Source organism: Theropithecus gelada, chromosome 6 (genome assembly GCF_003255815.1).
Source record: "Theropithecus gelada isolate Dixy chromosome 6, Tgel_1.0, whole genome shotgun sequence".
Taxonomy (NCBI): Eukaryota; Metazoa; Chordata; class Mammalia; order Primates; family Cercopithecidae; genus Theropithecus; species Theropithecus gelada.
Window position 1 is genome coordinate 76,107,905 of NC_037673.1, and position 22,359 is coordinate 76,130,263.

The window sequence follows — 22,359 nt, forward strand, 5'->3', positions numbered from 1 at the left end:
CTCAAAACAAAAAACAAACAAACGAAAAACAGCAAACAAAACAAAACAAAACAAAACAAAACAAAACAAAACCCCAGCCTGCCTGAGTGCCTGCGTTCCTGGATTTCTAGAGGTGCTGTTGCATATAGACAGTTGAGCAGATTTTTCTCTGGTTTTATGGTATCAGAGAATTTGTGATAAGGGAAGACAGGAAATCCATCTTTATTCATTATCCCCAGGAAATTAGGTAAAGAGAATGAGAAAAAAGAAAAAAGTCCCAATTCAGTAGAGGTATCTGTCCAGTGGAGATATATGTAAAATATTAATCCTTCCATTAAAGGTAAAATTTGGATTTAGGGTCAACATGAAAGCTTTAGTATGAAATAACTACAGGAATGGAGATGTGTGGCTAAGGAGAAAAGTAAATCTAAAACTTCCCCTTTCTGGAGGGGGCATGCAAGAAGGCATGACTTGAGAGAATTTGTCACGTGTTAATGTTACAATTCTGGGGCTGCCTACCTTTCATTGCTTGATTACTCTGTATAGACCCATTTTTTAGGTCTATAAGCACTGAATAAGCAACTGATTTTTATTCTAGAGACTTTTTGTAGCTCATTTATTTTTCCTAAGAAGGCTTTTTGCCCTCTATTTTTTTTTTTTTTTTTTTGAGACAGGGTCTCTCACTCTGTCACCCAGGCTGGAGTGCACTGGTGTAATCTCAGCTCACTGTAACCTCCACCTCCTGAGTTCAAGCAATTCTCCTGCCTCAGCCTCCCAAGTAGCTGGGATTACAGGTGCGTGCCACCACACCTGGCTACTTTTTGTATTTTTAGTAGAGTCAGCATTTTGCCATGTTGGTTAGGCTGGTCTCAAACTCCTGGTGGCCTCAAGTGATCTGCCCGTCTTGGCCTCCCAAAGTGCTGCATTACAGGTGTGAGCCACTGCGCCCGGCCTGTTGTCTTTTTATAGAGGAAGAAGTGGGTGATAGATGAAGAGAACTGAAGATTATCACAGTTAAGTAACTAAGACCACATGGGACAGTTGAAATGGAATGTTGTTGAAATAAGACAATGCACTTGGCATACTTTAAAATAGAACCTTTGCCACTTGTTAAAAATGGCACTAAGGAACAAGGGAGAGGATCATTCACTAGTCAGAAGCTGGGTGACTGCTCCACTTCAGTTTATTTTATTTTTTAGAGACAGGTCTTACTCTGTCATCCAGGCTGGAGTGTAGTGGCAGGATCATTGCTCATGTAGCCTCAAACTCCTGGGCTCAAGCCATCCTCCCGCCTTAGCTTCCTAAGTAGCAAGGACCACAGGTGCATGTCACCATGCCTGGCTAATTAAAAAAATATATATGTTTTTTAGAGACAGGGTTTTGCTGTGTTGACCAGGCTGGTCTTGAATTCCTAGTCCCAAGCCATCCTCCTGCCTCAGCACCTCAGTAGCTGGGACTGCACTCCTGAGCCATCATACCTGGCAAGTTTTGTTTTTTTTTTTAATAACAGAATTATTAAGATACAGTTCTTGGGGCCAGGCATGGTGGCTCACGCCTGTAATCCCAGCACTTTGGGAGGCTGAGGCAGGTGTATCACCTGAGGTCAGGAGTTCGAGACTAGCCTGGTCAACATGGTGAAACCCCGTCTCTACTAAAAATACAAAAATTAGCCAGACGTGGTGGCGGGCACCGGTGGTCCCAGCTACTCAGGAGGCTGAGACGGGAGAATCGCTTGAGTCTGGGAGGTGTGGGTGCAGTGAGCCGAGATCATGCCACTGCTCTCCAAGCTGGGCGACAGATTGAGGCTCAGTCTCAAAGAAAAGATACAGTTATCATACAATATGATTCACCCATTTAGCATGCACAATTCAGTGGCTTTTAGGATATTCCCAGAGTTGTGCAACCATCATCAAAGTCAATTTTAGAACATTTTCGTCACCCCAAAAGAGATCCTGTGCCCATGAACAGCCACCCCCTGTTCTCCCCCAGCACTTCCCAGCCCTAGGTAACCACTAATCTACTTTCTGTCTATAGATTTGCCTATTCTGAACATTTCATATAAATGGAATCATATAATGTGTGGCCTTTGGTGTCTGGTTTCTTTCACTTACTGTAATGTTTTCAAGGTTCATCCGTGTTGTAGCATGTATCTACTTCATTTCCTTTCTAAAAATACTCATTTTCTTTATTGTGGTAAACTATACATAACATAAAATTTATCATCCTTGACATTTTTAAGTATACAGCTCAGGGGTATTTAGTACATATGCACCCATCACCACCATCCATCTCCAGAACTTTTAATCTTGCAATCCTATAAGTCTGTACCCATTAAACACTAACTCCCTGTATTTCTGTTCCCCCAACCCATGGTGGCTGCCATTCAGCTTTCTGTCTCTATCATTTTGGCTATTCTATAATACATTCATTCCTTTTTATTTCTAGGCAGTATTCCATTGTATATATCCACCTCAGTTCTTAACTCTTCAATTAACAAGTTATTTTTTATACCTGGGATCCACGGGAGAAGGAAACTTTTATATATACAAGCAAACTTAGATACATTTGAAAAGCCAGTTAAGTATGTATTTTGAAAACCAAGGGAAGAATAATAAACAAAGTAAGAGATGCGTTTGTTTTCACACTACTGATAAAGACATACCAGAGACTGGGAAGAAAAAGAGGTTTAATTGGACTTATGGTTCCACATGGCTGGGGAGGCCTCAGAATCATGGTGGGAGGTGAAAGGCACTTCTTTTTTTTTAAATTTTATTATTTTTTTATATTTTAAGTTTTGGGATACATGTGTAGAACATGCAAGTTTGTTGAAAGGCATTTCTTACATGGCGGTGGCAAGAGACAATGAGGAAGACACAAAGGTGGAAACCCCTGATAAACCCATCAGATTTCATGAGACTTATTCACTATCATGAGAATAGCACAGGAAAGACTGGCTTCCATGATTCCTCCCACTGGGTCCCTCCCACAACACATGAGAATTCTGGGAGATAAAATTCAAGTTGATATTTGGGTCAGGGCACAGTCAAACTATATCACATTGGAAAAGATTCAAAAATATATTTCTAGCATAAAGGAAGTCATAGGAAACAAGGTAACTGTATATTGGAAAAGTCATATTTAGAAGGGAAGAGTCACTGTATTTCTTCGGAGATTCTTACCTTTAGCATAAAAGACATCAAAGATTTTTTATTTTTAATTATAGAAGGTTGTCTTTTTCTCTGGTTACTTTTAAGATTTTCTCTTAATCACTGATTTTCATGTTCGATTTTTTTTCTGCCCCATAGAATCTGCAGAAACACATATTTGATTTTGATGGACCTTGTCTGTTTGCCACCCCCACCAATCTCAGCTCACTGCAACCCACCCCACCAGGTTTAAGCAATGCTCCTGCCTTAGCCTCAGGAGTAGCTGGGGTTACAGGCACTCGTCACCACGCCTGGCTAATTTGTGTATTTTTTAGTGGAGATCGGGTTTCACCATGTTGGCCAGGTTGGTCTCAAACTCCTGACCTTGTGATCTACCTGCCTTGGCCTCCCAAAGTGCTGGGATTATAGGCGTGAGCCATCGTGCCCAGCTGCCTTTGTCTGGTTTTTAATTTTTATTTCTTCATTTATTTTTATCCTGTCTGGAGCTCATTTAAAGCTTCTCCAGTCTGTGGGTTTATAGGTCTTATTAAATGTGGAAAACTTTTTTGGTTGTTATTGTTTCACATTTTTTCTGTCTTCCTATCTCTGTCTCTCCTTCTGAGAGTTTATTACAGGGATATTAACTATTTGATATTATCTCTTAAGTCATCGAGGCTCTTTTAATTTGTTTTCCAGGCTTATTTCTCTTTGTACTTCATTTTGGATAGATTCTACTGCTCTGTTTTCAGTGGTCTTTTTTTCTGCTATGTCTAATCTGCTGTAAATCTCATTCAATAAAATGTTCATTCCCTATATTGTATATTTCATCTCTAGAAGTTCCATTTTGTTCTTTTAAAATATCTTCCAGTTCTCTATATGAATTATATCTCAGTAAAGCTATTGAAAAAAATCCTTTTGCTTCTCTTTTTGCTCATGTTTTCCTTTATATTCTCAATTATATGGAGCATATTTATAAATTGTATTTTCTTGTTCTTATATGCTAATTGCATCATCTGTCATTTCTGGGCCTGCATCCCTTGACAGATTTTTCCTGCTTTTTGCATGTCTAGTAACTAACTAGTTGGATCATGGATATGTTGAATCTATGTTGTCTCCTGCTGGAGTTTGTGTTTCTTTAGAGTGTTGGACTCTGTTCTGGCAAGCAGTTAAATTCCTTTGGATCACTTTGATCTTTTTAAGGATTGTTTTTAAACTTCAGTAGAGAATAATAGCCCTTACTCTAGAGCAACTTTAGTCACATTCCTACGGCTTGACCTTTTTAGAGTTAGAAAGGGACGCATAGTAGCAGTAGCACACCATTACATCGTATTTCCACAATACAGAGATAGTAGACATTGGTAACATTAAGAACATAAATACAGTCATATGCTACCTAACAACAGTCAATGAGGGACTGCCTATACAACATTAGTCTCACAAGATTATAGTAGGTATTTTTACTGTACCATTTCTATGTTTAAATATGTTTAGATACACAGATACCATTGTGTTACAGTTGTCTCTAGTATTCAGTATGGTAACACGCTATACAGGTTTATAACCTGGGAGCAGTAAATTATACCATATAGCCTAGGTGTGTAGGAGTCTATACCATCATCTAGGTTTGTGTAAGTACACTCTCTGATGTGCACACGATGAAATCACCTAATGACACGTTCTTCATAACATATCCCCATCATTAAATGATGCAAGACTGTCAACACCTGTAGTAAGTTTTAGGCAGTGATTATTTATTATTCAACCAGTAGCATCTACCAGCTGTAAGAGTCCCTGATTATTTCATCTCTGTTTTTCACACTTTGGTTTTAAATACTGTCAAAGTCAAATAAGATATAGAGACAAATCTCTGAATTTAAAACATTTTATTTGGGGCCGGGTGTGGTGGCTCACGCCTTTAATCACAGCACTTTGGGAGGCGGAGGTGGGCGGATCACCTGAGTTCAGGAGTTCAAGACCAGCCTGCCCAACATGATGAAACCCCATCTCTACTACAAATGCAAAAATTAGCCAGGTATGGTGGCACACACCTGTAATCCCAGCTATTCAGGAGGCTGAGATAGGAGAATTACTTGAATCCAGGAGGCAGAGGTTGTGGTGAGCCGAGATCACACCATTGCACTCCAGCCCGGGTGACAGAGTGAGACTTTGTCTCAAAAAAAGGAAAAAAAAAAACAAACAAAAAAACCATTTTATTTGGGAAGCAAGAATTGCAATTTGGGGCATACACACAGACCAGGTGGTCTTTGGTATGATGAAGGACAAAGATAAAATTGGAAGTTTTATTAAAAAGGAGAAATGAGCCAGGAGCAGCTGCTCACACCTGTATTCCCAACACTTTGGGAGGCCAGAGCAGGAGGATTGTTTGAGCCCAGGAGTTGGAGACCAGCCTAGGCAGCATAGGGAGACCCCAACTATATAAAAAATTAAAAAAAATTAGTTGGGCATGGTGGCACTTGCCTGTAGTCCCAGCTACTCAGGAGGCTGAGGTGGGAGGATCTCATAAGCCCTGGAGGTCACGGTTGCAAAAAGAAAAAGAAATGTATTGTTTTGAAAGAAGGTTCATTGGTACTAGGAAAATTTGGGGGAACTGGCAAGCTCTGATTAGTGAATGACCGCAGTGGGTAAAACTAGCCTTTTAGAGCCACAGCAGGTTGTTTTAGCAGCTATCAGGTAAAATTGGTTTCAGGTTACAGTAGGCAGTTTTAGCAGCTAGGCTTGCAGAGAATTACATTTTTGGAGCAATGATATGTGCTCTCAGTGCTTTTTCCCCTGGCCTCTCTACTCCATTTTAATTGAGTGTGACAAGAATGACCCAATTCATATGATCCACTTTCACAATACTTTTTTTTTTCCCCAACAAATACAACTCCAAGTTCTTCATCCCACCTCCATTCCAGGCAAAGTTTTTTTTATGTCTATAGGAGGGAAAATCTTTGTATAACATACACACTTATAGTATACTTTGGAGGGTGATACACATGTGCATTTCGAAAAAGAGAGTAATAGTAAACAAGGGGAATATACACTTGAGAAAAGAGTCAAATTTACATTTTTGTAGCTAGAAAATTCACAGGAGACCTAGTGAAAGCCTGTGAAGATGTCTAAATATAAATCGGGAAAATTTTAAGCTTTTTTTTTTTTTTAAGCAACAAAAGCAGAGATTTATTGAAAACAAAAAGTACACTCCACAGGGTGGGAGCAGGCCCTAGCAAGCAGCTCAGGAGCAATTTTAAACTTTTAGAATGAACAAAACACAACTCTTGCCCTCAGAGTGTTTTTGCTTTAATAGGGAAGGTAAGAGGTGATAAATGCATGCAGTCCCAGTTCCTTTACATTTAGTAGCACCAACCTAATAGTATTGCTCTAAACAGTGAAATACTGTGTTCTAGTACATGGTAGGGATCCAGGGATCCAGAAAATGATAGTTTCCCTTCTTTCATGGATTGCTTGTTTATGAAAAACTGCCAATTGGCAGACTGTGATGAGTGCCGCAGGGAGATGTGATCTTGTTATAGGAACATAGAGAAAGAAAAGATGATTTTAAGCTGGGAAAGCTAGCAGAAGGTTTTATGGGAAAGGTAGATTTGAGATGGGTCTTGAAGAATGAATACAATTTTGACATGCAGAAGGCATGTCATGAGCAAAGTGATGGTGTGTCTGAGTATGTCGATTTGGTTTTCTTGGTGAACCCCTGATGTCAATGTCAAGTCTTTCTCCTTGAGCTAGTTAGATTTCCCAGTCAAGCGTCCTCCCAGCTTCTGCCTGGAGGGGAGTGTTCTGGCTGCCTGGGTTCTGGAGAGGCCATGGATCTCAGCATACATTGTGTCTGTGTTCCTGTCATCCTTCTGGGTTAGTACAGTACTCCGTCAACTGTGCTTGTTTTGCCTTTCCAGGGAAGAAATCTCCAGTTGGCTGCTGATGTGGAGGAAGGGCAGTTATCTTTCAACTTGGAGTATGGTAGGGGTTTAGGGAACCAATTACTTGGAACCAATCCTCTTTATTTTAGAACCTCCTTTTATTCCTTTCCAGAGCTACTGGTACCCTAATTCCTGAGTCTTTTGAGCATTTTGTGTTTTAAGTAGAGTTGGCTCTTGGTTTTCCTAATTACTGACTTAGGATTTAGCTCTCAGGTGTGCTGAATTGGTTATTGTTCATTTGTTTTCCTTTCTAGCTTTAGATATCTCATTTGCAGTTATTACCTCTCCTCTCTGTCCTTATGGGCTTATGTCTTCAAAAAAAAAAAAAAAAAAAAGAAAAGAAAAAAATAAACTCTAGTAATGAGGTTTCAGGAATGAGTGAAATTTGGTCTGTGTTTAATATGACATCTTTACCCTGAACCCAGTGTTTCTTTTTTTTTTTTTAAAATCACATTATAGTTAGGTTCATTGCTTTATGGGGAATCTACCTCTTTAAAAAATTCTATGCTCGTTGTGAATTGATATAATGACACCAAAATACTATTGTTGTATTTTCTTCTTCTTTGCTACCTAAGAGCCAAAGAAATGTCTGAGGACCAGGAATGTTTTAAAGTCTCTGGAAAAATTGAAAGAATTCTGCTGCGATTCTGCCCTTCCTCAAAGTAGAGTCCAGACAGAATCTCTGCAGGAGAGATTTGCAGTTCTGCCAAAATGTACTGATTTTGATGATATCAGTCTTCTACGTGCAAAGAATGCAGTTTCTTCTGAAGATTCGAAATGTCAAATTAAACAAAAGGTATGTAACTGCTATAGATGAGTATCCAGTTACCTAGAATAGTGGGTTCTGAAGTACTATCAGGTTCTCTGGGGTCATTCATGGCAATGGTTCCTAAACGTGGATGATCTTCTGAATTATCTGGGGGAGATTTTGTGTTTTAGTTTAGTTTTTTACATCCCTGGAGATTCGATTTACTATGTTTTGGGAGGGATTAATTGGTTTGTATGAGAACAAAACAAAAGCCTTCCAGGTAATTCTGAGGTACTGCCTGGATCAGGAGCCCTTGACTTGGAGGGATTCTTTATTGACAATTAATACAAGCACAGTTTCTTACAGTCCTTCTTAGAGTTTCCATGATTACCTTAGCTTTACATTGGAATCACCTGGAGACCTTAAACCAAAAATTGCCATTAAGAACCTTCCCTCAGAATCTTACTTAATTGGTTTTCACTGAGAAATGGGCGTGGCTATTTTTAGAAAGCTTGCATTTTATTTTACATTTTATTTTTATTGATGAGGTCTTGCTCTGTTGCCCAGGCTAGAGTACAGTTGTGCGATTATAGTTCACTGTAGTCTCAAACTCCTGGGCTCAAGCAATCCTCCCACCTTAGCCTCCAGACAAGGTGAGACTGAAGGAAAAGCAGTCATTTTAATCTGTAGCTGTGATTGACAACCATTGAATTAGAGAAATGATCCTATATATGTATATGTATATGTGTATGTATGTATATATTTGAGTCATTGAAATCGTAATGAAAGCTGTTGGCCTTTTTCCTCAGAAAAATTCTCAAGCCAACAAAATTTTGCCTATGATTTTCAAGATTTCACACCTTTCCCACAAAGTCCAGATCCATGAACTCCTCCCTCAGCCAGGCTAATATTGGTTGACTTATCTTAGATCATCAGAAAAAAAAAAGGTGTTTTTGTTTTTGGTCTCTTTTCATACTTAGAAGCAGTTCATCTAAGTATAGTGGTTATTAAGCATAGAAGTCTTAAAGTTTATCCATTAAAGCTCACTTTATTGATAGGAACATTTACTCCAAAGTCTCAGAAGAGCGTATACATTATTGCTTTATACATAGAATGACCAACTTGACATTTCCACATCACAGGAAATTAGAAGTAAGTAGATAGAAGGGGGCACCTAGAAGCAGTGCCATTATCACAAGTGATAAGCTGTTTGATGGCATGGAAAGACATGGATGAATGGCAAAAAGCTACTGAATGAACATAAACGCCCCATAGTCCAGGACCATTAGGGTGGGGTCGGCAACGCCATAACTGTCAGTAGATTTTGAAATATATTCTGATCACTCTGAATTGTCCAGACAAGGTTAAATTGAGTTCAGCGTACTGTCTCTGGGAATATGAAATAGAATGTGATGTATCTGATAAGTATTCCCATCCAAATCATTTTTTTTAAGTTGCTTATTTTGTTGCCCAGGTATTAATAGGTACAACAAACCCTCATGACACAAGTTTACCTATATAACAAACCTGCACATGTACCCCTGAACTTAAAATGAAAGTTAAAAAAAAAGTTGCTTAATATTCAAGTATTTAGATTGATTTAATTGTTAACTTCCCATAAGGATAAAACTTTTTTTTCTGGAAGCTTATCCCATTTCCTAAATGAATAAAGTATAAAGTAAGAATAAGTTTTTAAAATTTAAGAAATATATTTTCTGTATTAACTTTTATATTGCATAGCATATACCTGCATTTCACATAAAAATCATGGAAACAAAATAGGAAACCCATCAAAATTAAAAGCAAATGCATTCTCAGGTGTAGGAAAATTGTTATGCAATCTTTGGGGTGTCGCTTCGCCAGCTGTAAACCTCTGTGGCTGCTGGTGCCTTTGCCCGAGTTTTTACTTGGACCTGGCTGGGCTCATTCCTCCCACTGGGCCTGGCAGGCTGTGCTTGGCTTTTGCTTTTGGCCCGAATCTTGCAGCTGCCAAGGGTGAGCCAGGAACAGAGTGTTGAGGGGTGTGTGAGCCAGTGACCATGGGGTCTGGCTACTGTGCACAGCAAGGCATGCCAGCTTTGGCGGGGTGGGCAGCTCCAGGTGCCAGCATGAGTGAGGGCTGGACCAGGCGTACTGCAAGCAGCTTCCACGGCTGGCACCCAGGAACACAGTGGTGTCCAGAAGCTTGGAGATTCCAGGAACTGCAGAGCCCAGAGAGGGTGTCATAGACCTGGCTTGGGAGCCGCTAGGTCTGAGCTCCCAAAAGGTCCACAGCTCTTCTGTCCTCTCTTCTCTCCTTCTTGTTGCTGCAATGTGGCAAGCAAGGGACGTGTTTCAGGCCTGTTTGTTTACAGCTCTTTTAGCCCTGCCATTCCATGGGTCCCAAGTTCTTATCCTGCTTCCAGAAAGAATGAAGTATGTGGACAAGTGGAGGGTGAGCAAGGCAAAGAGGGGCTTTCTTGAGTGACAGAACATTCATGGGAGACCCGCAGTGGGTAGGGCCTTTCTGCAGGCAGGGCATCCCAACAAGTGAGAAGTGTTCAGCCTTTAACAGGGAGGAGACCCTGGAGTGGGTAGCTCCTCTGCAGGCAGGTTGTCTGCTTGTCTCTTCAAGTTTGGCTGAGTCTGGGGGTTTGTATGGGCTTGAGAGGAGGAAGTGTGTGCTGATTGGTTCATGGGCTGCCATGGGCGGGCTCAGAAAAAGCACTGTAAGTTATAATTCTGGTTCATCAGCCTGGCCCCCAGGCTTCAGGCTGTTCCTGGCTTGAAGGTGGGGCTTCACCTGGACCTGACCCTTTCTGCCCAGGAGCCTGTCTGCCTCCTGCCATCATCCAGGGCACCCAGGCTGTTTGTGCCAAGGGCCACCTGCAGGACAGCTCTGAGCTTCCCTCAGCCCCCTCCTCGGCCTCTGTCGCATGCTCATCAGTGTCCAAAGTCCAGAGGGGGCCAAGGCAGCAGGGGCCTGGCATGTTAGCACTGCCCTTAACATGTGCACAACCGGCAAGGTTGCAGCAGTTCCCAGGCTTGGCCTCAACTTTGAGATCAGAGTGGGTGCTGGGTGCTGGGAGCTGGGAGAGGCGAGGCAGTGGGAGCAGGTACTTCTGAGCCTGCAGAGGGACGGGGAATTCCCTTTCTGGGCCCCTGAGAGTGCAGAGATGCTCGGGTCCACAGCTGCAGCTTGGGTGGCTGCTGCAGCTGCACCCAGGAGGGCGGGGCTCCTGCCTGCTCCCAGCCCCCAAGAGCACAGAGATGCCCAGGTTTGCAGCCACGGCTGGGCAGCCACAGCTGTGCCCGGGGAGTGTGAGGCTCTCACCCTGCCAACTTAGAAGGGAGTGAGGCTTCTTCCACCCATTTCTGGCTCCTGCTGGTTCTGTGGAGCATGCAGCCCTGGTTGTGCCTCTCCTACTGCAGCTGGCGTTATGGAAGTGGCTGCTCCTGATGGGCTGCCACTGCCATCATAATGACCTGGATTTCTCTTGCCAACCTCTCCACCCCTCACCATCTTCTTATTGCTGATCTTTGGAGGTTTGCTGGACTGCACTGTTCAAATAAATTGAGTTTTTTCTGAAAAGTTAGTATCTTTACCTGATGTCCCGGTAAAGCTGAGTTGTTTTAAACATTTGGGAACTACAAAGTGTACATGTTTCTGGGTTTTCTTTTGGATTGGGATTCCCATTCCTGGGCCATTTTGCTTCTCTCTCACTCTCCCCTCTTTTTGGTCACCAGACTTTTAGGCCATATTTTTGATTGTAAGGGGAGCTGGGTAAATTTTTAGAAGTTGGTAGTGACAGAGTGGCAATTAATTAGAAGTTAGATTTAGCCTATACATTTGTCTCATTCACATTTTTCTAAATTAAGTCCAATAAGCGAGGAATTTTCTCTAAGCTGTGAATTGGAATTAATTATGGTAGGAAGGTAAGAATAGTAGGAGTAGTAATGTTGAAAATGTGACCTTGTGCTGTATATTTTTTAACAGCTCTTTCTCGTGTTTCTTTACCAAGAGAATCATGGTTCTTTCTTGGAATAAGACTTTATAGAATGTGCTGTCTTTTACAGTGTGCTTGGAAGTAAAAAACATTCAGTGCACCTTTATCTGTTGGCATGCTTTGCTCGAAGTGGTTTTGCCCTACTCCTGAGAGAAAGGCAGATTTGTCCCCATTGGCCTTTTGTGCATTACACACCTGAGAATAAATAATAAAAAGAAAAGAAATGTTAATAATAATAGATTTAATGAAATCAAATTTAAAAACAAATATGTAAAACATTAAGATATTTAGACTTTCAAAATTTGCATAAAAATTCTATGATAGCTCACTTGGTTCATAATTTTTTTAACCTTTTACTTTGAAAATATTTGCAATCTATAGATAATTTGCCTGAATGCTACAACGTGCTTCTATAAACTTTACACCTAGATTCACCAAGTGTTAGCTCTTCGCCAGATTTGCATTTTCCATCTCTGGGAACTTATTATTATGGCTAATATTTTTAAAACTTTATAAATCTTTTGGTTTTCAGGATACAACACTTTTTGATGTCAGTCAGTTTGGATCATCAAATACAAGTCATGAAAATTTACAGAAAACTGCTTCTAAACCAGCTAACAAACGTTCCAAAAGCATTTATACGCCGCTAGAATTACAATACATAGAAATGAAGCAGCAGCACAAAGATGCAGTTTTGTGTGTGGAATGTGGATATAAGTATAGATTCTTTGGGGAAGATGCAGAGGTAAGTCCTTTTTTCAGGCACTATTTTATGTTTTTCTTGTCTAGCCTTAGATATTTTTCAGTATTTTTGTTTCATCTTCTGACCTTATATAAATGCTGATTTGATCAATCACCTCTTAAAAAATACTATTATTTAAAGTAAAAACTAAAAATGAACACAAGAAACTTAGTGGGAACCAGACTTGGTGGGGAAAAGTGAGGGGTCTCTATTGAAGTATTAGTGCATATTCTCCATGGTACTAGGCCAATACTTTTTATCCATCCAAAGTTTATTGGATGAGTCAATTAGTGAATGAACCATAATCGTGTACATACGTTTTCTAATGAAGACTCAAGGGAGAAAAATTTTTTGAGATGTATAGAAGCTCCTCTGTTTACCCTTAATTTATGAATTTTCATAGCCGGGAACAAAGTTAAGTCTCAATGGAAGAACACGTGAACTTTGCCAGCTACCACCAGAAGTTGTTTGAAGTTTTACAGATCTCTTTGTGTGTCAGTCAACTTGGTGTCTGATTCTAAATTGGGATTGTGCCAGGTGTGGTGGCTCAAGACTGTAATCCCAGCACTTTGGGAAGCTGAGGTGGGTGGATCACTTGAGATCAGGAGTTTGAGACCAGCCTGGCCAACATGGTGAAACCCTGTCTCTACTAAAAATATAAAAAAAATTAGCCGGGCTTGGTGGTGCATGCCTTTAGTCCCAGCTCCTCAGGAGGCTGAGGCAGGAGAGTTGCTTGAACTTGGGAGATGGAGGTTGCAGTGAGCCAAGATCCTGCCATTGCACCCTAGCCTGGGCGGCACAGCAAGACTCTTGTCTCAAAAAAAAAAAAAAAAAAAAATTGGAATTGTATTTAATGTTGAAATATTTATTATGGGCCCTAGTCAAGAAGGTTGAAAGTGAAATTTGAGCATTTCATGGGCAAACTTAGGGAAAGTATTGCTGATTACACGTTTGTTGGAAGTCATAAATGCTTGTGATGATTCTATAGCTTGAGACCTGGTTGGATTGTACCCTAGAGAGTGATGAGGTCGCATGTCTGTGACTCATGGATGGGAAGTAAAGACTTGGCCAACCTTTTTTCTTCAAGTTTCCTAAATCCTCTGTGGCAGGCAAGCAGCGTTCTCTAAGTCAGGCGCATTATGCTGTGTTCTGTGATATTAAATTAGACTCTGAAATAGTATCACCATGTTTTCTGAGGGCAGGAACAAATATGTAGTTGGCATCCCCTAGGTGAAGGAGAGAAACTGTCTAGGTTAAATGGTAAATTCAGGCCTGACCACGGTAAAGGCTGATGTTTTCCTGCCCTTCTGTGAGGGACTAATAGAGTTCAGAGATGGGCTGAGGTTGGGTAGTGAGAGTGTTGGAATTAGAGTTCCATGGCTCCAGTGGGCAATATCTAAGCCATGGTGCTTTCTAGAATAAATCAGGGAATCAGATGGTGCTGCATGGTTCTATATTTCTATCAGTCATGCATCATTAATTAGTTAGCCAGCCCGGGGCTTCTCTTTTTACTTTTTCATTGATTCTTCTGTCCAGATGGGTTCATCATTTCTGCATACTCTGTAGTATCTTCTAAATGTCAGTCATTTGCAAATGCCATGGAGCAAATGCTTATTCTTTTACAGTCTCATGCTCTCTGTATTGGATAGTCTTTGTGTAGGGAAAGCTCTAAGGACATTGAAGACCTGTCATATTTTTCTGAGTCTTTTATAGATACAGATGTTGATACTGAAGTTAGGTCACTGGAACTGCCCAAAAGACATTAAACCATAGGCTTCTATACAGGCTATACAGGGAACATTTTTTAAAACTTTTTATTGACATAGTACACATTTAGATTAAGTGTACAAATCCTAAATGTATACCTTGATGAATTTTTAACAAAGTGAACCAACCTCACATAGGGAGTCTTAAAATAGAAATTTATTGATATTTTCTTTTTTCATTTTTTAGATTGCAGCCCGAGAGCTCAATATTTATTGCCATTTAGATCACAACTTCATGACAGCAAGTATACCTACTCACAGACTGTTTGTTCATGTACGCCGCCTGGTGGCAAAAGGATATAAGGTCAGCTTTGGCTTTAACTTGTGGGAAAAGGAAATTGGGATTCTCTTCCAGAGAATGCAAATGTATTTCGTAAGGTGGTAGGTAGGCTTCAATTGGTTTAGAATTTTGCATTTGAGAGAAAAAGTGTTTCATAATTACTAGCATTATATATTTATGAGTTTTTAACAATTGTTAGATATTTAGGGTAAATTTTTTAACTCTATGATAGTGTTTCTTAGCGATTTATCTACCCTTGTCAACTCCTTTAAACCCTACATCTGAGCATTGTGGACTGATTAACCATTTCAGAATTGACCTTTAAACATTTTGAAATGAGTTTTTACAAATCAAATCATTTTTTATCATTTGATATCAATATTTCTTATTTTTGTTGAAGGTGGGAGTTGTGAAGCAAACTGAAACTGCAGCATTAAAGGCCATTGGAGACAACAGAAGTTCACTCTTTTCCCGGAAATTGACTGCCCTTTATACAAAATCTACACTCATTGGAGAAGATATCCTTTTTGGACAGGAGTTTTTCTCTTTAATGGTACAAGTGCTTTGTTTGAAGATGGCAGGTTTTTGTTTTATTATTATTGTTGCTCTTTGGGAACTTTTTACATGAGCTGAGAGGCATTATGGTGAACTCTTGATTAGGTGTGCTACTCAAGAGGGAAGTAGTGGCTGAAAACAAGCATCTTTTCAGATGTCATAGTAGAAGGCAAGTTCATCATACTTGAAGAGCAAGAAAAAAAGCAACCCTAATAAAAGATGATGTCAGGTTAGTATCTGATTTGAAATTATATCTTCCTTAGCCCATTTGTGGGTAGTAGTTAGGTACTTAGGACCTACAAGCTCCTCAGGGTCTTTCCAAAGTGAGACCTAACAAATAACTTATTGAAGCTCATGCCTATAATACCAGCACTTTGGGAGGCTGAAGTGGGCAGATTACTCGAGCCCTGGAGTTTGAGACCAGTCTGGGTAACATGGCAAAACCCCATCTCTACAAAAAATACAAAAAAATTAGCTGGGCATGTTGGCACTTGCCCATAGTCCCGGCTACTTGGGTGGCTGAGGTGGGACAATCATGTCAGCCTAGGAAATAAAGGCTGCAGTGAGCCGTGATCATGCCACTGCATTCCAGCCTGGGTGACAGGAGTGAGACGCTGTCTCAAAAAAACAAACAGAAATTCAAAATGTGAAAAGAAAACTGCTGAAGTCAGAATTAAGACAGAATTAAATGCCTATAAAATATAATGGTAGTCCATCTTCATTGTTAACTTTATAAAAATTTTATTACTTTTGAAAATGGATTGTGGGTGAAGTTTTCTCACTTTGTAAGAATTTTCAGTGTGCATAATGTTTGCCCCTAAATTTATGGTAATTCATAAATGTGGTGTGTTGTTTGAAGCCAAATAATTTCAAAAGCAAAACTGTCAGTTTCAAAAGCCAAATAATTATATGTAAAATTAGATCAGGGTGCATTTAAAAAAAATTACTATGGAGTGGAATCAGTTCTCTGATAATGAAAGAATGGAGGGATAAGAAGGCCTTAAATGATACTGTGTGGAAGTATTATTTCTGTTATGGTTTATTACAGATCTGCTTATTTCTCAGCTTATTTAATTCTAAGGACTGTTTTGTTCCATGAATACTATAAATAGGGAACAGCTATCACTCAAAATGGGCTCCAAACTATTAACAACCTTGTGTTGTTCTAAGCTGATGAGCCTGTAAGAACCTGGTATTTTTATTTTTTCTTTTGCCAAAGCTTGAGTCTCTTATTTGAAGCCCATTTCTAGTACAGTCCCCCTTCCTGCTTTTCCTTTGCTGCTTTTATGGCTCGTATGTCCTGATGTCCAAAGATATGCCCAGACTTTGCCCCAAATCAGCTTTCATCCCTGAGATTTAGTTAATGGACTCATTTTATAAACCCATACACAGACATACATACACATATAATGTATATATGTTTCTGTTTTCTCATGTCTTTAAAAAATTCTCTTGCTATATCTGGGAGCTTTTAGGCACATTAAAAGAGGAAAATAATTTACACCATTTTAGTGTATTTATACTTTGAATTGTGGAATTAAACATTATGGGATTGTTAAGGATTCAAGTCTCAACACCATTCAAGTGAAGAAGTGGGTTATTTGGGCCTCTGTGGGGTTTGATGTACTCCACTAAGCCCTTTGGAAGTAAGATACTGGTTATCTGTCTTTATGATCTTTATATCTTAGGAAAGATAAGGCATGCAACTATGATCTAAATAAATTGGAAGAATGAATACTGGGCAGATTTTGCAAAGAGCAAAAGTACTGGGTGAAACGAGCCATCATTTTATTATTTATTTTTTCATTTTTATTTTTTTATTTTGTAGAGACAGGATCTTGCTATGTTGCCCAGGGTGGTCTCTCAAACTCCTGGCCTTAAGTGATCCTACCACCCTGGCCTCCTAAAGTGCTGGGATTACAGGTGTGAGCCATTGCGCCTGGCTGTGAACCATTATTTTAAAGGAGAAAATAGTTAATATTATTGGAAATTTAGCATTATTAGCATTTAGAATTTAAAATACAAAAATGATTATTTTTCTTTAATTATTATTAAATGTGAATCCCCTAATCAAGCTGGATGATGCTGTAAATGTTGATGAGATAATGACTGATACTTCTACCAGCTATCTTCTGTGCATCTCTGAAAATAAGGAAAATGTTAGGGACAAAAAAAAGGGCAACGTTTTTATTGGCATTGTGGTAAGTACTTTGCAGGTGAGGAACAAATGTTAGATGTTCATGGTATCTCTAAATATGACCTATCATGTGTGGTTTATAATAAAGATATCTGATGAAGTGTACCCTCAGATAATTACACAAGAAAAACATTTTTTCACAATATTATATGTTAAATCGCTAGTTATAATTTTCTCATGGCTACTTGGTACTTGTAGCAGTCCGTTCTCACATTGCTATAAGGAACCACTTGAGACTGGGTAATTTATAAAGAAAAGAGGTTTAATTGGCTCATGGTTCCACTGGCTGTACAGGAAGCATGGCTGGGGAGGCCTCAGGAAACTTACAATCCTGGCGGAAGGCAAAGGGGAAGTGATGACATCTTCACAAGGCTAGCAGGGGAGAGAGTGAAGGGGGAAGTGCTACACACTTTTAAACAACCAGATATTGTGAGAACTATCATGAGAAGAGCAAGGGGGAAATCTGGCCTCATAATCTAATCACCTCCCACCAGGTCTCTCCCTCGGCATTGGGGATTACAATTCAACATGAGATTTGGGTGGGTACACAGCTAAACCATATCAATACTCTATGCTATGGAGAGATCCAGATGGTTTTGGTCCATGTGCCCTGGAATTTTAAGGCTGAAGACAGACACAGTGGCAGACATGCATGTGGACAATGTACAGATAGCAGAATAAAATACTAAGCCAACACAGGCATGGGTGGCAAAGTGTTCTGTAAATTTCCTCTAGGGATTTGAAATTAAACATGAATGACTATGGTATATATCTAGATTTGGAGGAAGGGATAGTTAAAGAGAAATGATAATTGGCTGATATAAAATGCCATACTAAATTAATATTAGGATTATTTATAGTTTTCTAGATAAGTGTAATTTGTGAATTTTATTTTTATTTTTATTTATTTATTTATTTGAGGTGGAGTTTTGCTCCTGTCACCCAGGCTGGACTGCAGTGGGTGCAGTGGAGTACAATGGCGTGATCTCGGCTCACTGCTCCTGGGTTCAAGCATTTCTCTTGCCTCAGCCTCCCAAGTAGCTGGGACTACGGGCACCCACCACCACACCAGGCTAATTTTTGTATTTTTAGTAGAAATGGGGTTTTACCACGTTGGACAGGCTGGTCTTAAACTCCTGACCTCAGGTGATCTGCCCACCTTTGCTTCCCAAAATGCTAGGTTTACAGGCGTGAGCCACTGTGCCTGGCCAAATCATAGTTTTATTGATTTTTCTGGCAGTTTATGAATAAATTTGCCCATTTACAGACTTACCTGGACTCTGCTAAAAGTCTTAGACTTTTTAAGGCCCTTCAGAACAATCAGACACCCCTTTTCTGTTGTAAGTTAAGCACATGTGGAACTCTGTCCAGGTAAAAACTAATTCTCTTTGCTTTTTCTAATCTCTACAGTCAGTGGCAATATCAACAAAAATTCTTACAACCCGAATGTCTCCAATGTGCCTTTTAATACCTTATTTTGACTGCATAACTCTGTGTTAACTTGACATTTGCTTAACCAATAAGCCCTTCTTTCAGAGAGTTAGCATTCCTGTTGGTGTTAGACAGCTCTAAATGATATTTTTATCCTTGAGAAGCACGTTTTATCTAGCTACAGGCAGTTGGACCTATCTACAAATAGTAAAGTTATTTACTTTTAAGCTTTAACATATGTAATGTGATATTTTATATTTACCTAAAACTCAGTCTAAAGAACAGAGTTGATAGTATATAATTCCTACTTAGTGCATTTAGAAATGCCATCTGGTCTACCACCAGAGTTAACCATGTGTGTGAACTGGCACTCAGAAAATTGAAAACGGCTGTTTGCCCTTCAAGCATTTTCTTGGGCGCTGTCCTTTACTTCAGCAACCACTTTTGGGCTGATGACATCCTGAGCTCTGGGTCCAAGCTGCACCTCTCCCGAACTTCAGGCTCCTGCATCCAAATTTTTATTGAACAAAGACACTTAGAATTTACTCTGGCTCCTCAAACTCAGCATGACTGAAATTGATCTTATCTTCCTTTACCCTCAACACTGTTTTCCCTGTCACGATGGGTGTCACCCATTGCCCGGTCACTACATGGGAGTCACCTTTTGAGAACTGGTAATTAGTCTGAAATTAAGGGCTTTGCTGTTGTAGTAGCACTGTAGTCAGGCTCTGTGCCTTCAGTCTGGGCAGTGCAGTTTTATACAGACTGATTTTAGGTTTCTCAGTGTGTCACATATCACACAGGGTGATAGATGTTGTGGGTATTACAGTATGGACCATTTCTCTGATTAAAGAAAAAGGGAATTCAGCTGACTGAAGAATTTGTTACTTTGACATCTGTACCTGGTTTTTGTAAATGCTTGGTTCGTAGATTGGTATATAAATTTACATATGTATCCTTATGTACTGATAGTCTATCTAGGCTCTAGAGAAAGCCTCTGGGCTAGAATTAAGGATGTTCCTTAATTACCGTTAGAGAAACTGTAACACTGCCTCCAACCCATAAGATCCCTGGGTGTCCATTCCCTCCAGAGGTGACTGTAATCCAGACTTTTAAGATAATAATTTCCTTGCTTTTAGTTGGAGTTTTTAGTTCCAGCCTTACTACCTTAAACTTTATATACAAATGTCAATATAGTGTGTGTATTCTTCTGGGTTTTGCTCCTTTTGTTTACCATTTTGTATGAGAGATTTATTTACATGTGTCGCTGTAGTTCTCTCATTGCTTTGTCCTGTTTCATTTTATGATCTACAGTTTATTCATTCCTCTGTTGATGGACATGTGCATTCTTTCTGGTTTACAGTTGTACAGAGAATGCTGCTGTAAATATTTTTGTGTCTTGTATCGTATACAAATGCCTGAGTTTCTCCAGAGTATATCCCTGGGGGAGGAATTGCTGAATTATAGGGTATGGATACTTCAACATTCCTAGATGATGCCTTGTGTTGTCAGAAGTGGCTTTCCATCGGTAGTATATGAACATAGGGATTGGTGATTTTTCCTTTTTTAAGCTAATGCAGCCTGTAACTAGCTCCCATGGCTTTCATAAGCATCCATAGTGGCTAACAGTGTGTACTGGGGACTAGTCAGATTTCCTGGGTTTGAATCTTTGACTGTACTCCGTTGTCACTCTGGGACCTTGGCTAGAAACTTCCCATCACTTCTCCAAACCATGATCTTTTCCAGTTTATCTTTGCTATTACTGGCTTAGGATGTTAGGGAGTAGGTTCAGGTTGGCATGATGATTCCACCGGATCGACTATCTACTTGGGCTTCATTCAGAGTTTGGTAAAGTATACTTTCTATGGGTTACTTTGATATATGAAGTAGTAATTTACTGCTGTTCTGGTGGTCTGGTTACTAGGACCATATCACTTGTTACTTTGAGCGATAACTACTATCTGTACAGTGCTTTATAGTTCACAGGTAATTCATGTTTATTTTATAATTTGATCCTTACAATAACCTTATGGGAGAAGTAGGCTGGTTTGGTTCCATTTACAGAGGAAGAAACTGAGGCCTGGCAGTGTTTGGTAACTTGCCATAGTCACTCCGCTAGGTATATTAACTCCAGGCCTCATATTCAGGGTGGGTCTTGGAAATCTGATTTATAGCATGGTTTAGATATCTGTGAGTCTGACTCTTCATGTAAGAGTGTTGAAAAGCAAACAGGTTTCTAACACTTTAGGAATAGAGTACATACATACTCCTGAGTGTATCATCTTTACCTTTTCAATGTTTAGCTGTGTTATAGCCATAACTGGGAAAATACACTTTTCCTGTAACATTATATTTGTATTTGTTTTTAGGGAGTGCAGCCTGCCACAGGCGAGGTTGTGTTTGATAGTTTCCAGGACTCTGCTTCTCGTTCAGAGCTAGAGACCCGGATGTCAAACCTGCAGCCAGTAGAGCTGCTGCTTCCTTCGGCCTTATCCGAGCAAACAGAGATGCTCATCCACAGAGCCACATCTGTTAGGTAAGTTGGCGCATCACTGGAAAATAATACTGATTCTAAAACTTAGGTTTAGTTCCAAAACTGATAACTTACTAAAGTTACTAAAAATAGTTTTTACTTATAAAAATTGTATTTCCACTATAGTAGTAGAAATTAAAACAAAAAGTAAAACAACCAAGCTGGGCATGGTGGCACATGCCTGTAATCCCAGCCACTTGGGAGGCTGAGGAGGAAGGATTGCTTGAGTCCCGGAATGTGAGACTAGCCTGGGCAACTAAGGTGAGACCCCATATCTAAAAAACAAAGAAAAGAACCACCACCTACCCCTACTATCACCTTAATGTAGGACTTTAGAAGGCAGTCTTTCTGAAGAGGTTTCTGATATTATTTAATGATATTTGATAATTACGGGGTTTATGATATTTAATTATATTATTGGTAATCTTTAGTTTCTGGAGATAATTTAGAGTTCACTTCTTAAAAAGTTTATGTAACTTTGGAAATGCTTTGTCTGTGCTGCAAGTTTCAATTCATGGCTGTGTCCAGTGGTTTTATTTACTAGATCTAAGATCAGACCACTTATTTATGAAGCAGTGTGCTAGGCACTGTGCATACAGAGGAAGAAGATGTGGTTATGATATATGTCTGGCAGAGTTTACAACCCCACAGGAGAGGAAGATGTGTGCATACCTAACTGGACTTAAAGGCATGATGTATTAAGTGCTAAACATGAAGGTGCCTTGTTGGAAAGATCTGTACTGCCACCTGGAGTGTGGTGGGAAAGAGACCAGAAAGGTGTGCTGGGGCTTCAGTGAAATAGACTGTATGTTGAGGAATTTGGACTTTCGACTAGGCAGAGAAGCCCATGAGGATTTTCATGTAGTAGGCGGACAAATCATTTAGAAAATCAAAGCCAGGCACGGTGGCTTACAGCTGTAATCCCAGCACTTTGGGAGCCTGGGGCGGGTGGATCACCTAAGGTCAGGAGTTCAAGACAGCTTGGCCAACATGGCAAAACTCCGTTTCTACTAAAAAAAATACAAAAATTAACTGGGTGTGGTGGCAGACACCTGTAA

General features: G+C 39.8%; 1 protein-coding gene across 1 annotated transcript in view; it reads left to right on the top strand.

The window, feature by feature from the left end:
* The window catches only part of MSH3 (mutS homolog 3), a 215,084-nt gene that overhangs the window by 2,758 nt on the left and 189,967 nt on the right, over positions 1–22,359 (top strand). Inside the window, exons 3-8 of the mRNA XM_025388025.1 lie at positions 7,639–7,859; positions 12,330–12,542; positions 14,493–14,609; positions 14,986–15,103; positions 17,196–17,341; positions 21,138–21,304. Of these exons, the coding sequence (XP_025243810.1) occupies positions 7,639–7,859; positions 12,330–12,542; positions 14,493–14,609; positions 14,986–15,103; positions 17,196–17,341; positions 21,138–21,304 (982 nt within the window). The remainder of the gene's footprint in view (positions 1–7,638; positions 7,860–12,329; positions 12,543–14,492; positions 14,610–14,985; positions 15,104–17,195; positions 17,342–21,137; positions 21,305–22,359) is intronic.